At 45.7% G+C, this 17710-nt stretch overlaps 1 protein-coding gene across 1 annotated transcript in view; it reads right to left on the bottom strand.

Annotated features, from left to right (window-relative positions):
- The window catches only part of SLC49A4 (solute carrier family 49 member 4), a 146553-nt gene that overhangs the window by 56037 nt on the left and 72806 nt on the right, over window positions 1–17710 (bottom strand). Inside the window, exon 3 of the mRNA XM_077830200.1 lies at window positions 4545–4813. Coding sequence (XP_077686326.1) covers window positions 4545–4813 — 269 coding nt within the window. The remainder of the gene's footprint in view (window positions 1–4544; window positions 4814–17710) is intronic.

Raw genomic sequence — 17710 nt, 5'->3', positions numbered from 1 at the left:
GTCAGTACTGCAGTCACCAGTGCCGGGTATGAGCTCGGGGGCCCCATGATCCCTTCTGCTCAATGCACTTGTCGGAGCTGGTGGTTGCCCCACTAAGGTTGGCAGTTCCAGAAGTGTTATGAAGTCCCTGGCTGCTGAAAAGGCTCTCGGGTGGAAGGCACCGCAATCCCGATGGTGCCACAGTGACTCACTGGCATCAGTGGATGTTCCCACACTGGACTCAATGGCACCTGTGAGCAGGGCAGAGTTGACCGTGCCACTAGCAGAACAAGGATAGAGGAGTTGCCCAATGCAGATCACACTCTGCTGCCCTCAGTACGAAGGCGCGTCCCCTCTTGGATTGCTACTTCTTATGCTTTTGTCTCGGTACCAGAGATGGAGAACGGTGCTGAGAAACGGGAATTGCCAGAAGGGTGCTTCACACCAAAATCACAGCGATCAGCACCAAGTCTGACCAACTTGGCTCCGACGCCAGTCTAAACACGGCTTCCATTAGTCTAGCCTCTCTAGCCTTCTTCGTTTGAGGCTTGAAGTCCTGGCAGATTTGACAACGCTTCTATACATGAGCCTTTCCTAGACACTTCAGACAACTGGATTGTGGGTCACTCACTGGCATAGGCTTGCCATAGGAGGTGCACGGTTTGCAGCTCGGAGACCGGGGAATGCCTAGCCCCAGGGGTGAAAGAAGCCCCTCTAAGCTAAGAGAGGGGTTCTAAATATATACACTATCTACACTAAACTAGAAATTAAGATTAAAATAAAACTAAACTAGAGAATAACAAGAAAAATCACTGAATGAATGCCTTGCCAAAGCAAGAGGACCTATTCCAGCGACCGTCATGGGCAGTAAGAAGGAACTGAGAGGGTGTGGGGCCGGCTGGGCCCCTTATACCAGTGCATGAGCACACAGCACCAGAGGGCGCTATGGGCAGCCTGACAGATACCACTGAAGGAAAATTCTCTGGCAACTGTGCACACAGCGCACACACACCTAACATGGAATGGATATGAGCAAGCACTCAAAGAAGCAGGGGCTATGTAGTACCCACTTACACGATGATCCAACTTCAACTGCTTGTTATTAAAGTAAAGAAAGGAAAGTGCCCGATACCCTGTCATTATTAACCTATAAGAAAACTCGCCTCATGAAGAATAGACAGTCACAAAGCACTGCAAATAGCCAGGAGAGTCCAATATACTTCTATATACACTATAGTATATACACTTTTAACCACTAAGATGCCTTTTCAAAAACATTTTAAAGAGAAAAAAATGAGCCTAGCAATATCTCTTGACTGAACTGATATGATATGATGGGATAGCCTAATTTTGGCAATTAATTGATCTTAGACTATTAGCGGTAGATATGCCCAATGGCCTGTGATGAAATGTTAGATGGGGTGGGATCTAAGTTACTACAGAGAATTCTTTCCTGGGTGTCTGGCTGGTGAGTCTTGCCCACATGCTCAGGGTTATCGCTATATTTGGGGTTGGGAAGGAATTTTCCTCCAGAGTAGATTGGCAGAGGCCACGGGGGTTTTTCCTCTGCAGCGTGGGGCATGGGTCACTTGCTGGAGGATTCTCTGCACCTTGAAGTCTTTAAACCACGATTTGAGGACTTCAGGAGCTCAGACATAAGTTAGGGGTTTGTTACAGGACTTGGTGGGTGAGATTCTGTGGCCTGTGTTGTGCAGGAGGTCAGACCAGATGATCATAATGGTCCCTTCTGACCTTAAAATCTATGATTCTATGAACTCTAGAGAGAAAACTGGGCCAAATTCTTAACTGACATGAAATGGTCAGCTATAGCAATTTACATTAGAAGAGAATCAAGCCCTAGATTCTTAAACCGGAGTTCAGCCGCATCTTTAAAGAAAACAATTTGCCACTGAACATGACTAGAATAAGTTTCTTAAAACACCTAAGAAATTATCCTGCTGTCCTGAAGAAACCATCACAAGGAATAGTTTGGATAAATAAATCAAGTATTGTACAGTGTTCATTTTCATACATTACTACTATTCAGTAAATTGTTGCTTCTGAATAAATCTAAAGGACAGCATTAAATACTTTTTGGTTAAAAAAATCAAGATCTAGTGGGTTTTATTCCACAATTATATTCTCAAATAATTATTTAACAAATCACTTTTGAAAGACTCGTACAAGGGCTGCCAAGCAATTAAAAAAATTAGTCGTGCAATTAATCACACTGTTAAACAATAATAGAATACCATTTATTTAAATATTTTTGGATGTTTTCTACATTTTCAAATATATTGATTTCAATTACAACACAGACAACAAAGTGTACAGTGCTCACTTTACATTTATTTGGGGAGGTTTAGGTTGGATATTAGGAAAAACTTTTTCACTAGGAGGGTGGTGAAACACTGGAATGCATTACCTAGGGAGGTGGTGGAATCTCCTTCCTTAGAAGTTTTTAAGGTCAGGCTTGACAAAGCCCTGGCTGGGATGATTTAGTTGGGGATTGGTCCTGCTTTGAGCAGGGGGTTGGACTAGATGACCTCCTGAGGTCCCTTCCAACCCTGATATTCTATGATTCTATTTTTATTACAAATATTTGTGCTGTAAAAAACAAAAGAAATAGTATTCTTCAATTCACCTCATACAAGTACTGTAATGCAATCTTTATCATGAAAGTTGAATTTACAAATGTAGAATTATAAATGAAAAATAACTACATTCAAAAATAAAACAATGTAAAACTTTAGAACCTGTAAGTCCTCTCAGTCCTACTTCTTATTCAGCCAGTCACTCAGACAAACAAGTTTGTGTACATTTGCAGGAAATAATGCTTCCCACTTCGTTAACAATATCACTCAAAAGTGAGAACAAGTGTTCACATGGCACTGTTGTAGCTGCGGTCGCCAGGTGCACTAAAAATTCATATGTCCCTTCATGCTTCAACCACTATTCCAGAGGACATGAGTCCATCCTAATGAGGAGTTCTGCTCAATAACGATCCATAACAGTGCAGACTGACGCATGTTCACTTTCATCATCTGAGTCAGATGCCACCAGCAGAAGGTTGATTTTCTTTTTTTGAGGTTCAGGTTCTGCAGTTTCCACATCGGAGTGTTGCTCTTTTAAGACTTCTGAAAGCATGCTCCACACCTCGTCCCTCTCAGATTTTGGAAGGCACTTCAGATTCTTAAACCTTGGGTCAAGTGCTGTAGCTATCTTTAGAAATCTCACATTGGTACCTTCTTTGCATTTTGTCAAATCTGCAGTGAAAGTGTTCTTAAAATGAACAACATGTGCTGGGTCATCATCTGAGACTGCTATAACATGAAATATATGGCAAAATGCAGGTAAAACAGAGCAGGAGACATACTATTCTCCCCCAAGGAGTTCAGTTACAAAATTTAATTAACGCATATTTTTTTAAACGAGTGTCATCAGCATGGAAGCATGTCCTCTGGAATGGTGGCCAAAGCATGAAGGGCCATACGAATGTTTAGCATATCTAGCATTTAAATACTTTGCCATGCAGGCTACAAAAGTGCCATGCAAACACCTGTTCTCACATTCAGGTGACATTATAAATAAGAAGCAGGCAGCATTATCTCCTGTAAATGTAAACAAACTTGTTTGTCTTAGTGATTGGCTGAACAAGAAGTAGGACTGAGTGGACTTGTAGGCTCTAAAGCGTTAAATTGTTTTGTTTTTGAGTGCAGTTATGTAACAACAACAAAATCTACATTTGTAAGTTCAACTTTCACCATAAAGAGATTGCATTACCGTACTTGTATGTGGTGAATTGAAAAATACTATTTCTTTTGTTTCTCATTTTACAATGCAAATATTTGTAATAAAATAATAATATAAAGTAAGCACTGTACACTTTGTATTCTGTATTGTAATTGAAATCAATATATTTGAAAATGTAGAAAAACATCCAAAAATATTTAATAAATTTCGATTGAATTCTATTGCTTAACAGTGCGATGAAAACTGCGATTAATAGCAATTAATTTTTTTTAATCGTGATTAATTTTTTGAGTTAATCGCTTGAGTTAACTGTGATTAATTGACAGCCCTAACTCTCACACATTTAAGCCCTAAATGAGGACTGATTTAACACATAAGTTATGCATGAAATGCTGAGAGATCGTTAGATTTAAACTATCACTGTTAATGATAAAGAGAAACATGAACTGGTAGTGAGAGGTTTACTGTTAAAAAGTTCAACAAAACAAGCATAATTTTGAAGTTCTGCATTAAAACACAAAACCCTAGTGTAAGATAATTGTCCTGGGAAATCAGAAAATATGAAAAACTAGACCAGATACAGCATTTGGAATGAATCTGTGTCTGCATTCAGAGACACAGCCTAATTGGTTATCCCACACATGTGGCAAAGGGAACAGAATTTAGCTCCCCCTAGAACACAGGATTCTTCTACCACTTGAGATATAGAACAACTACTCTTTAAGCCATCAGCAATTTTGTCTGCAGGCCAGCCAGTAGAGGGTAGTAGTTCACACTTTAGACACAATAAAAGTAAATTAGTTTTAAAATACCTGCATACAACACAGCCTCAATGCGGTCCTTGATATGTTCAGAGTTACTTTCTGATGCAAGTGGAAGATGGGATGTTCCATTCGGAGATGGAACCACCAGAGGTCCTACTAAAAATGCACATGCTGCACCAAGATAATTGAGCAATGATGCAATAGCCGTTGCAGTGGCACGTTCATCGGGAGAAAACCAGGTTGTGGAGAGAAATGGAGCAGCATTCATTACAGTTGGACCTGCCAATCCATTTAACAGCTGCCCTCCATGAATCAGTCTGGAATGGAGAAAAGAATATGCAGACATTTACAAAGTAATTACTTAAACATTATGTAAGATATAGAATGCACTAAAATGTGTAACTCCACAAAAGATATGCAAAAATCATTAGCAGAAAAGGAATATTCTATACTAAGAGAAGCAGGACTAGACTCATGAAGAATCTAGAAGCTACTTTGTTCTTATTAGCACTGAAATGAATGGAGAAGTTAAATGTTCTCTTCAAAGAAGGAATGGTAAAGGGAATAAAAGAATGACATTGCTTTGGAGAGGAGGATAGCATGATAGGGTATAAAGGAAGAAAGAGGCTTAGTCACAGTCAAGCTCCAAAATGTTAAACCTAACCCCATGTGTGTTATGCAGGCATAAGTCCCACTGAGAGTTTTAAACCCCTTATCGGGTTTCAATTTTGGATCTATCACAAAGCCCTTTTGCATATTTTCATTACATTATTTACTTCCACACTAATGGAAGATTTACGCTAAAAGCAAGATAAGATTAGACCCTTAGTTGTTCTGAGACAGAATCGTCTTATTCTGCTATTTAGAACAGCCATGTAGCAAAATACAATTTCCCTTTCCTTGCCCCACCCCCGATGCACCCTCACCTGGGTCTAAAAGCTAAAGGCTGGAAATCAAAACAAAGGTATTAGTCCCAAACACTACAGATACTGAACACACACATCCAGCACTGACACACTCAGCACACACATGGAGGAGTTTTTGAGGTCTCTTATATACAAGGAATAGAGCCAGAAACCTTCCACTTTGACTTTTGCAAATGTAATCAGACTTGAGATGCCAAGACCTTTTGGAATTTATAAAAGACATGAAGTCTAAAAAACCAGTCAGGGATAAGCTAGCTAGCAAGCCAGACGAAATCATTTTCAATCTCCAAAAGGGATACACCCTTTGTACATTAAGATGAGAATGGAGGTGATTTCAAAATTTATTTTGATGGTTATTTTTTAAAAATGATATGTGAACCCTCTGTTACTGCTGCAAGAACATAGTCATAAGAAACAAAGATATGGCCTAAAAATGGGAAACATAAGCTAAGCTTAATCAGCATTTAGGCAACACTTCAAGCCACAAATGGCTAAATGTCATAGAACATGGCAGGAGCTTTAAAATGTAGGAAGGAAAAAAATCTCAGGAAAAGGTTGATAGATAGTTTATCAAGTTAACAATCTAACATGTACCTATAAGAAAAACTGATGAATGCCACTCATTCAACATTAATTTCAATTCAAATCTATTAAGAAAAGGAGTACTAGTGGCACCGTAGAGACTAACCAATTTATTTGAGCATAAGTTTTCATGAGCTACAGCTCACTTCATCGGATGCATAGTTAAATTATATTAACTATTAAATAAAAGAAAAAATATCTGTTATAAATCTAATGATTAGATGTGTTATCCTTTCTTTGTAATATGAAACTGCAGCTATACTATCTCATGCTGTGATTTTGACAGACATCACAAGCTAAGCAGGGTCAAGCATGTTCAATTCTTAGATTGGAGGTCCCAAACAACCCCAAACGAACAGTTACTGACCTTCTGTAACAACTGTTCTTCAAGATGTGTTGCTCATGTTGAGGCCCTGCAAATGTCTTGGACTGGAACTTTGGACAGAAGTGCTGCTGAAGAGGCCTGCACTCTCGTGGAATGAGTAGTCAAGATGGCAGGTGGTGGAACATTCGCTTGCTCGTAGTATGCCTGAACACAGAAGGTTATCCAGGATGAGATTCTTTAGGCTGAAACCAGTAGGCCTTTCATCCTCTCTGCTATTGACACAAAGAGTTGCATGGATCTGCGAAGTAGTTTAGTTCTCTCGATGTAGAAGCCAAGGGCACACCTAACATCCAATGAGTGAAGCTGCCGCTCTTCTGAACTCTTGTGCCGCTTTGAGAAGAAGACTGGCAGAAAAATGGTTTGGTTGCTATGGAATTGCGAGACCACCTTTGGCAGGCAGATGGGGGTGCAGTTGAATCTTGTCCTTGAAGAAAACTGAGTATGATGGTTCTGACATAAGGGCCCTGATTTCAAAGACCCTTCTAACTGAGGTAATTGCTACCAGGAAGGCAACCTTCCAGGACAGAAACAGCAAAGGACATACTAGCAGCTCAAAGGGAGGGCCTGTGAGTTTCGATAGGACCAAGTTCAAATCCCGTGGGGGGAACTGGTTTGCAAACCTGAGGGTGAAGTCTCTCTAACCCCTTAAGAAAGCGAATTGTCATCTCGTGAGAGAAAACTGACCTGTCCGCTGGCGGCTGGAAGGCTGAAATTGCTGCTAGGTGTACCTTGACAGATGTGTGGGCCACACCTTGTTGTTTTAGGTGAAGCAAGTACTCCAGAACAGACAGAAGGAAAACCAAGCCAGAGAAAGGCCTCGTTGGGATGACCATATCAAGAAACACTTCCACTTGGTGAGGTAGGTAGCCCTAGTGGACAGCTTCCTACTACCCAGCAAGACTTGTCAAATGTGTTCTGAACAGGCTTGCTCCTCCAGATTCAGCCATGGAACTTCCATGTGGTCATGTGAAGCGACCCAACATTCGGTGGAGCAAACGGATGTGGTGTTGTGAAATCAGGTCCAAACAGAGTGGGAGTGCTAGCAGGGGTGCTACTGATAAGTTTCGCAGCATGCTGAATCAGTGTTGGCACAGCCATGCCAGGGCTATAAGAATAACTCTCACCCTGTCCCGCTTGATTTTTAGAAGGACACTGTGTACTAGAGGAACTGGAGAAAATACACAGTACAGGAGCTCTGTCCATGGAAGCAGGAAGGAATCCGAAAGGGAGCCCGGACTGTGCCCATGCAGTCAGCAAAACTGATGGCATTTCCTGTTCTGCTTGGTCATGAACAGATCTACCTGGGGAGATCCTTACCTTTTGAAGATGAACCTGGTGACCTCTGGGTGAAGGGATCACTCGTGGTAAGAGGAGAGAGATCTGCTGAGGTGATGAGCCAGGGAGTTCCGGGCTCCTGGAGGATGGGAAGCCTTGAGGTGGATGAAGTGCTTTACGCAGAAGTCCCATAGATGGATGGCCTACTGCCGTAGGGCGGAGGAACATACTCCTCCCTGCTTGTTGATGTAGAATATGGCCGTGGTGCTGTCCATCAGTACTCGCACTACCTTGCTGGGCAAGGTAAGCACATGGCTCTTAACTCCCTGACATTTTTGTGCCCAGGAGAGCTCTTCCTGGGACCACAGGCCCTGCATCCTGAGGAGATCAAGGTGGACTCCCAAACCTAGGTCTGAAGCGTTCAACACGAGGAACATGGATGGCTGGGGGGCAACAAAGGGAATGCCCACCCCTGCTGACTGGGGGTCTCTTCCATCAGTTGAAGGAGGCAAGGACCGGGGCCGGAACAGTAACTACTGAGTCCAAGTGGTGTCTCTTCAGCGAATACACTGAAGCTAACGACACCTGCAGGGACCTGAGGTGCAGCTTTGCATGACACGGAAGTTAACGTGGCCCAGTGTCCCAGGAGCTTGAGACAAACCTGGGCTGTTCTGACTGGGTGGGCCATGACCTGGGATATCAGAGCCAACATTGTCTGGAATCAAGCCTCTGGAAGGAAGGCTATGACCTGGGTTGAGTCAAGCACTGGCCCGATAAACTCTATCCCCTGTACTGGAATGAGAATCGACTTGCTCGTTTATCAACTGGCCCAGTGTTCAGAAGGTGTCTTGGACCAGGCCTGTGCTGTTCTTTACTTGGGCCTCTGAGCAACCCTTGATCATCAAGACCCTTGATCATCAAGATACGGGTAGACTTGAACATCTTGCTTTCTGAGGAAGGCTGCTACCACCACCATGCATTTTGTAAAAACCCGAGGGGCTGCAGACAGGCCAAATGCAAGGAGGGCGAACTGGTAATGGGTCTGGTTTATGATAAATCTGAAGAATCTTCTGTGGCAATGGAAGATGGAAATGTAAAAGTAAGTATCCTTAGATTGAGGGCAGAGCACCAGCCCTCTGGATTGAGGGAGGGGATAATGGAGGCCAGGGAGACCAGGCGGCACCTCAGTTTCTTGAGATAACTGTTGAGGCAAACCAGGTCCAGGATGGGATGAAACCCTCCCCCTCCCTTGGTCTTTGGGATTAAGAAATATCGGGAGTAAAACCCTTTCCCTCTCCATTTTTGAGGTGACTCTTGCACAGCCCCCATCCGTAGGAGGATCTACACCTCTTGGCCTAGGAGTTGCTCATGAGAAGGTTTCCTGAAGGATGAGGATGGGAGGGAGGGGTGGATGAAAACTGAAGGGTATAACCATCTACCACTCTATTTAGCACCCAGGGATTCGATGTGATGTGGGACCACACTGGGCTGAAGTGGCAAAATCAGTCCAAAATCAAAGGGGGGGGGGTGGCAGGATTCAAAGCGGGAACTGATATAGCACCCTTGAGTGCACTTTCAAAAGGCATGCTTGGGGCCACTGGAGTACCTATGTGAGCCCGGCATCGAAGGTGAGGTGGATAGAAGTGGTTGATGACATTGTAACCTCTGCCCTTCTTTTTAACAGGTCCTGTCTTGGTGGTGGAGCTGAAAAGTGGACCGGCTGTTGCGGTCTAAAGTGCTTCCTCAAAATAGATGGAGCATAGAGGCCTAGCGACCTGAAGGCAGCCCTTGAGTCCTTTAGGCCATGGATCTTTGTGTCTGTTTGCACCGAAAAAAATTATGAGCCTTCAAAAGGGAGGTCCTGAATTGACTGCTGAACATCCTGAGGTAGCCCCAAGGACTGCAGTCAAGAGCATCGCCTCATGGCCACTGCAGAGGCCATCATCCTGGCTGTGTGTCAGCTGCGTCCAGTGCTGCCTGGAGTGAGGCTCTGGCAACATTCTTTTCTTCCTTTAAGAGGGCAGAAAATTCCTGCCTTGAGTCCTGAGACACAGTCTTTAAATATGTACAAGGAGTCCCACGAATTGTAATTGTATCTCCCCAGCAGGGCTTGGGAGTCCACCTGTCGAATTTTCTCCCGAACAGATAGAGTTTCTTTGTGCCCTTCTGTTTGTGGGTAGCACTTGCTTAGCCCTGTCTCGACCTCTCATTGGCTGCCAATATAACTAGGGAGCCAGGAGGGGGGTTAAAGTATAGGTATTCGTACCCTTTGGCTGGCACATAGTATTTCTTCTCTGCCCTCTTTGAAGTGGCAGGGAGAGAAGATGGGGTCTGCAGCAGGGCTCTGACCAGACCCATTACAGTCTTGTTAATGGACAGAGCCACCTTAGATGGTGCTGGTGCAGCCAGAATGTCAATGAGGCTGTGGGATGATTCCTTGAGCGTCTCAACCTCTAGCCCCAGGTTAGCCACTATGCTCTTTAGAAGCTCCTGATGGGCTCTAAAGTCACCTTGTGGCAGTGAGCTGCTCGGTCCAAGGTTGGCCTCATCTGGGGAGGAGGAGAAAAAGGAAGAGACCTGTACCGGTGAGGGTGAGAGGGGGCTTCTTCCACTTTTTCAGCCTCAACTACCTTCATGGGGTCCACGTCCTGTGTACTGGCACCAGAGTCAAGGTCCAATGCCAAGTGAAGTGGTGCAAGGGCCCTCCTCTTAGAAGCAACCAACCGACTCTGATTGGTGAGAAGACGGACACAGTAGCAGGAGAAACCCCAATGGGTTCCAGAATGGCCATTGTATAGGCCACTGTCCATCTGACCAAGTACTGGTGGGGGGACCTGCACCGGGGTCCAGCAGCATGTAAAACGGGTACTGGTGGCAGTTCTTGGGATGGGTATTCTTGGGAGGGCTCCACCTCGGACTCAGGTGATGAGTCCTTCCGAGAGGACCACAGGGGTGCGGGTACCCCTCACTTCCGCAGATCGGTGTTGAGGGCCCGGGGACAACCTCGTAGAAGGAAGCAGGGTAAGCTTGCCCCTGGAAAGTATCCAAGGTCCCGGTGCCGGGAAGAAGCTTGGAACACCATGCTCTCTTCCGCTCGAGCTCATTGGAGCCAGTGATTGTCCCACTGGAGTTGGCAATAAAAAGTCTCTGGCCACGCTAAGGACTCTGGGGTTGAAGACACTGCGATTCCGCTGGTGCCATGACGACTTCCTGGCATAGGCGGGGATCCCGCACTGGACTCAATGTTTTGGCCACAGTCAACGGTGCCACTATAGGACCAGGGGTGGAGGAGTGGCACGACAAGGTAGCACTCTACTACCTTCCCTTTCCCTGCCTTTCCTAGGCACTAGTGAGCACCCTCTCTCGGAGCAGTGCTTTTTGTTTCTTCCTTGGCACTGGAGATGGCAAATGGTGCCAGGATATGTGTGGTGCCAGAGGAGCACTTTGCACCAAGGCCAAAATGCTTGGTGCCGAATCTGAGAGGCTTGGCTCCAAAGCCGGTCTAAGAGCAGCTTCCATTAGGGTAGCCTTCTGTCTAATCTCTCTGTCTTTCTTCATACAGGACTTAAAAGTCCTGATAAATCTGACGGCGCTCTCTTACACTTCAGTTTCATGACTCCTACCCTCTTCCTATGGTATCCTCCCAAACACTTCAGACAACTGGAGTCTGGGTCACTCACGGGCATAGGCTTACACAGGAGGTACAAGGTTTGAAGCCCTGGGCTGGGCATGCCCAGACCCAGGGGTGAAGGGAGCACCTCAACAATAAAGGAAAGGTTCTAACTATTTACACTAGTATTATATACAATATTTACACTAAAACTATACTAAGATTAATAAACTATGATACAGAGAAGAAACCACTGAAAAATGCCTTGCCAAAGCAAGAAGAGTTATTCCAGCAACCATTATGGACAGTAAGGAACTGAAAGGATGCGGGGCCGGTGGCACCTCCTATACCAGCACATAGGTGTGAAGCATCAAAGGGCGCTAGACCCGGCCCGATGGATACCGCTGAGGGAAAAATCTCCAGCAACAGTGCATGCAGCACGCACACACCTAATGTGGAATGGACATGAGCAATCACTTAAGAAGAATCCGGTGATTCAGCAGAGATTAAATCAGTACTGAAATAATGCTCCAGAATGGGTTAAGAAACGACACACTGTCCTTGAGCAAGTTGCAAAATGAAGACCTATTATCTTTGTAAAGGCCTATAATTGCATATATAACCTCAGAGATACAAAAATATTCACTTCACTGTATGAACCCAAGATGGAAACATCACATTTTAATTCAGTACATTATCCAAAGAACTTAACTGAGGGGGGAAATTTTTTTGAATTAAAGACTTCACATTTGTCTCTTCAGTTTATTTTCTTCACCCCATGCTCTCTTTCCTTTCCCATTTAGTATGACATCTTTTTAACTATATCATGCCAGCTCTATTTGCCTCTTAGTCATCTATAAATCCTGGTGCTATCCCATTGTGTAGCCTATTTCTTTTACAAGTATTTTCACACTATTTTTCAAATGCCAATATTTTAGGTTTTTAATTTTCAAAACTTTATTCTCGCAACTATTTGTGCTTCTGGAGTATTGCCTGCTTCAAATGTATCTGCATATGTGTGTATTGTTAACTTCATATCCCTCATTCATAAACTTGCTTGAATTAAGTTACTTTTCAAGAGATGGAAATTATGTTCATTGTTCCTCTTATGTATCTCTAGCTTGTCTCCCAAAGGAGATGGAAAAGATATTCAAAGTGTGGTTCAGTGCTTACAGTAGTAATCTACTACTATACTCTAGGAGACAAATATGTAGCAGCTAATACAGATGACAGAGAAATATGAACACAATAGTATCGGGGATTGCTGTTTGTTAGAGTGTCTTGCTTGAACTAGATTTCAGTCTAAAAGACTACCAAGACTATTTCCTACAGACCATCATCAGCACTAAAAATTGCTCGAAGATTAGAACATTTGTTCCCATTATTTCCCCATTTTCTTCTGGTTTGTGTTATCCAAAAGGAGCAAAGAGCAACTACATTTTTTTCCTACAGTCTTACACTGTAATTTAAGTTTGATTCTGTAATACAAGATGTCTTTTGTATGAAAGGCGAGGACGGCAAGATAATTTTAGTCCAGTTCTGAACCCAGTTGGAAAACACTTTTAAGACCTGATACACTAACAGTTGAATTTTGATTGATTCTGTGTTCAGCTCTGTTCTGCCCTCAGATTTCTACATTAATTAGATGAATATTGGAAAAGTATGTTCAGGTACCAAGCAATGTAGAAAGTACTGAGCTCAAACAACAGAAAATATCCCAAGAATGTGAGGCTTTTTATCACAATCATGAAAAAAAATTATGACAGAAAAATTTCATAAGGAATTTAACACAGACTTATAAAATAACCAATTGTTCTGCTTCTGCCTTAAAATGGAAGTGGGTGAGTGCAGGTCTGATTCAAATACCATCGTGGCAGCCATAATAGAAACCCATGTTTAGGAGCACTTTCTTGATATTTGCTCCTTTGGCTAGTGAACTTGGCATTAAGTGAAAAAGACGGTTACCTACCTTTTCGTAACTGTTGTTCTTCGAAATGTATTGTTCCCGTCCATTCCAATTAGGTGTGTGCGCGCCGCGTGCATGGACGTCGGAAACTTTTTCCCTTAGCAGCTCCCGTCGGGATGGCAGGGGAGCCCCCTAAAGTAGTGCCCTCATGGTGGTGTATATATTACCCTGCCGGCCCGATCCCCCTTCGGTTCCTTCTTGCCATTGACTCCGACAGAGGGGAAGGGGGGTGGGTATTGTAATGGATGTGAACAACACATCTAGAAGTACAACAGTTACGAAAAGGTAGATAGCTGTCTTTTCTTCTTCAAGTGATTGTTCACGTCCATTCCAATTAGGTAACTTCCAAGCTTACCATAGGAGGAGGGTAAGAGTCACGGAACGATTGACTGGAGAACAGCTCTGCTGTCTGCGATCCAGGACAATATGCATTGTGCAAAGACAGAAAGACCCTTCATTCTGTCAGCTATGGCGACAAACAATTGGGTCGACTTGTGGAAAGGTTCTGTTCACTCTATGTAGAATGCCAGGGCTCTCCGGACACCCAGGACGTGTAGGTTGCGGTGTCTCGGGCTCATGTGGAGTTTTGGAAAGAACACCGGTAAGCAAATGTCCTGACCCATGTGGAATTGGGAGACTACCTCGGGGAGAAATTTAGCGTGTGGTCTAAGCTGCACCTTGTCCTTATGAAACACTGTGTAAGGTGGTTCAGAGGTGAGGGCTCTCAGCTCGGACACCCTCCTTGCCGAAGTAATGGCCACCAGGAATGCCACCTTCTGAGAAAGGCAGAGGAGGGAGCAAGTGGCCGGGGGCTCAAATGGAGGGCTCATGAGTTTGGAGAGGACCAAGTTTAAGTTCCAGGTTAGGACAGGTGGACAAGAATACGGAAACACCCTTTCCACACCTTGGAGGAATCGCCCCACAATGTGATTAGAAAACACTAAGCGCCCAGACTCCCCTGGATGGAAAGTTGAAATGGCTGCCAGGTGTACTCTGATGGAGGAAGGGGATAGACCCTGATGCTTAAGGTGCAGGAGGTATTCTAGAATAACTGGGATGGTAGCCTGGAGCGGTTGAAGACACTTGGGTTCACACCAACAGGAAAACCTTTTCCATTTTGCCAGGTAGGTAGCCCTAGTGGAAGGTTTCCTACTGCCGACTGAGAGCACTGTCTTTCCATGGAATTTAGCCACGGAGTTTCCACGCCAGGAGATGCAGAGATTGCAGGTTCGGGTGAAGGAGGCGCCCATAGTCCTGCATGATGAGGTCTCAGTGGAGGGGTAGAGCAACTGGGGCGTCCACGGACAGCTCTATAAGGGTTGTATACCAATGCTGTCTGGGCCAAGACGGGGCGATCTTACCATCGCCCTGTCTCTGCAAATTTTGAGGAGGGCCCGGTGGACAAGCGGGATAGGAGGGAAGGCATACTTCAGACCCCCGCCCCATGGTATTAAGAACGCATCGGTGACTGAGCCCAGACTGTGGTTTTGGAATGAGCAGAACTGAGAGCACTGACTGTTGCTCTTGGTGGCGAAGAGTTCTACTTGGGGATAACCCTACTTCTGGAAGACTGCCTGTATGATGTCCGACCTGATTGACTACTCATGCGTGTGGTAAGACCTGCTGAGGCGAGCCATAAGCTCATTCCGCACTCCTGGGAGGTAGTATGCTTCGAGCTGAATGGATCAGGCTACACGGAAGTCCCAGAGAAGGAGAGCCTCGCAGCAGAGAGGTAAGGAGCGGGCTCCACCTTATTTGTTTATATAAAACATGTCTGTGGTGCTGTCTGTCAGGACTGTCGCGCTGTGACCTTGTAATGTGGCATGAAAGGTTTGGCAGGCCAGACGAACCGCCCTGAGCTCCTTCAGATTGATACGGAGAGGTATCTCGTCCCTCGACCACAAGCTTTGTGTCCTCAGGTACCCTAAGTGTGTGCCCCAGCCCAGATCGGATGTGTCTGTTACTAACATCAGAGAAGGCTGGGGCTTGGCGAAGGGGACCCCTGCACAGACCACTGGTTGGTCCAGCCACCGGCGCAGGGATTCTAGCACTTGAGCCGGGATCGTCGCCACGAAGTCCAGGGGGTCTCTGTACAGACGGTAAGACAGTGTGAGCCACCCTTGTAAGGGTCTGAGTCTCAGTCAGGTATGCTTGACCACATACTTGCATGCTGCCATATGTTCTATCAGCTGTAGGAAACACTGGACTGAGGTAGTGGGATACCAAAGCACTGAATTTACGATCTGCTCTATGGCCTGGAATCTGGGCTCTGGAAGGCTTGCTTTTGCCTGTATCGAGTCCAGGACCGTCCCTATAAACTCTAACTTTTGGGTGGGTATGAGAGAAGATTTGGGCAAATTGAGGAGGAGCCCCAGCCTGTGAAACATGTCCATTGCCATCGTCACGTGGGACTGAAACTCTTCCTTGGAACAACCTGTGAGAAGGCAGTGGTCATGCCTTCTCCGCAGGAAGGCTGCCACTACTTACATGCATTTTGTGAACACTCAGGGGGCCATGGAGAGGCCAAACGGGAGAACCGTGAACTGGTAGCTATGTTGGTTTATGGCAAACCGGAGGAAGCGTCGGTGTGCCGGATGAATAGAGATATGAAAATATGCGTCCTTCATGTCGAGGGCAGCGTACCAATCCCCCGGATCCAAAGATGGAATAATAGTGCTCAGGGAGACCATGCAGAACCAGAGCTTGACCAAAAATTTGTTGAGTCCGTGAAAATGGGTTGAAGACCCCCCTTTGCCTTGGGGATTAGAAAGTAACAGGAGTAAAACTCCTTTCCCCTTAGCTCCTGCGGAACCTCCTCCATCGCACCTGTCTCGAGGAGCGAACGAACCTCCTGCATAAGGAGTTGCTCGTGAGAGGGGTCCCTGAAGAGGGACGGGGAAGGTGGGTGGGAGGCAGGGGAGAAGGAAAACTGGAGAGTGTATCCTACCTGTACTGTGCGTAAGACCCATTGGTCCGATGTTATATGGGACCACACATGGTAAAAGTGGAATAATCGGTTTAAAAACCATGGGGATGGATCCGGGAACTGGGCTGGTAAACTGTATTAGGGCACGCCCTCAAAACCCTTGCTTGTCTCCAGGTTGGGGCTTATTCTGGCCCTGTTTAGGCACGTTGTTCTGTCTGCACCTGTTATTTCTGCCCCGCCTGCGATACAGCTCTTGCCTGGGTTGGGGTTGATACTGCCTCCGCTGCGGAAGCTAAGGCTTCAAGGGCTTTCTCTGAGTTGCCAGCATATGCATCCCTAGCAACTTCAGTGTGGCCCTAGAATCCTTGAGGCCATGCAGCCTGCAGTCTGTTTGGTCCGAGAAAAGGCCCGAACCCTCAAAAGGAAGGTCTTGGAGCGTACTCTGGACCTCTGGAGGGAGGCCCGATGCCTGGAGCCACACTGAGCGTCGCAGGACTACCCCCAAGGCAATGGTTCTGGCCGCAGCATCTGCTGAATCGAGGGAGGCTTGCAAGGAAGTCTTAGCCACCGCTTTCCCTACCTCGATTAAAGCCACAAACTCAGGGTGTGCGTCCTGGGGCAGGCGATCCTTAAACTTGGACACTGCCATCCAAGAGTTGAACTTGCGTCTATTGAGGGTCGCCTGTTGGTTGTCTGAAAACTGTGAATTGGGAGTGCTTTGTTCCAGGTGAGCCTTGAGTGGGCCTGACTGTTATAAAAAGCCATTCAGCTGCGAACCAGCTGAGCGGCGAACACCAGAGAGGCTAACAGAGGGAGTTTGCCTGGGGAGAGCCCACTGAGGCTTACATCTTGCCGGCTTCTCTGAGTAGTTACTACAACTCCTGAGGAAGCTCGTAGAAAGAAGGTAATATGGATGGGGAGTGTTCAGCTGTTGTGACCCGCGCTGGATGTGCCATGTTTGTCTTTCTTCCACAGGACAGAAGCAACTTTGTCTGTACAAAGTACAAGTTGGTCTCCAAATTGGAAGAGAAGGTTCAAGGTCTGGAGCAACAGGTATTGACCCTGCGTTGCATAAGAGAAACTGAAGTTTTCCTGGACAGACATCAGGATATGCTTCTACGGACACAACGTTCTGAAGATTCAGAGCAGGCTGCACTGCGGGGACAGGAGGACGGTGAAGAAATTTGGCAGCATGTGACCTCCAGAAGAACAAAGAGGAGTGTCCATGTACCAGCAACGCAGATACAGGTAAGTAACCATTTTCATGTTCTCTCCACAGGTACTAATGCAGAGAGTGGACTAGATGATACATCTGAGGGAAGGGAACAAAAGGAGACTCCGCCAATTGGAAGGCATGAGATGCACTGTCCTAGGGTTGGGGGTTCCATGACCACCACACCCAAGAGAAGGAGGCGGGTGGTGGCCGTCGGGGACTCTCTTCTGCGGGGGACTGAGTCATCTATCTGCCGCCCCGACCGGGAAAACCGAGAAGTCTGCTGCTTGCCAGGAGCTAGGATTCATGATGTGACGGAGAGACTGCCGAG

The sequence above is a fragment of the Eretmochelys imbricata genome, chromosome 11 (genome assembly GCF_965152235.1).
Source record: "Eretmochelys imbricata isolate rEreImb1 chromosome 11, rEreImb1.hap1, whole genome shotgun sequence".
NCBI lineage: Eukaryota > Metazoa > Chordata > Testudines > Cheloniidae > Eretmochelys > Eretmochelys imbricata.
This window is presented reverse-complemented; position numbering and strand designations above follow the sequence as displayed.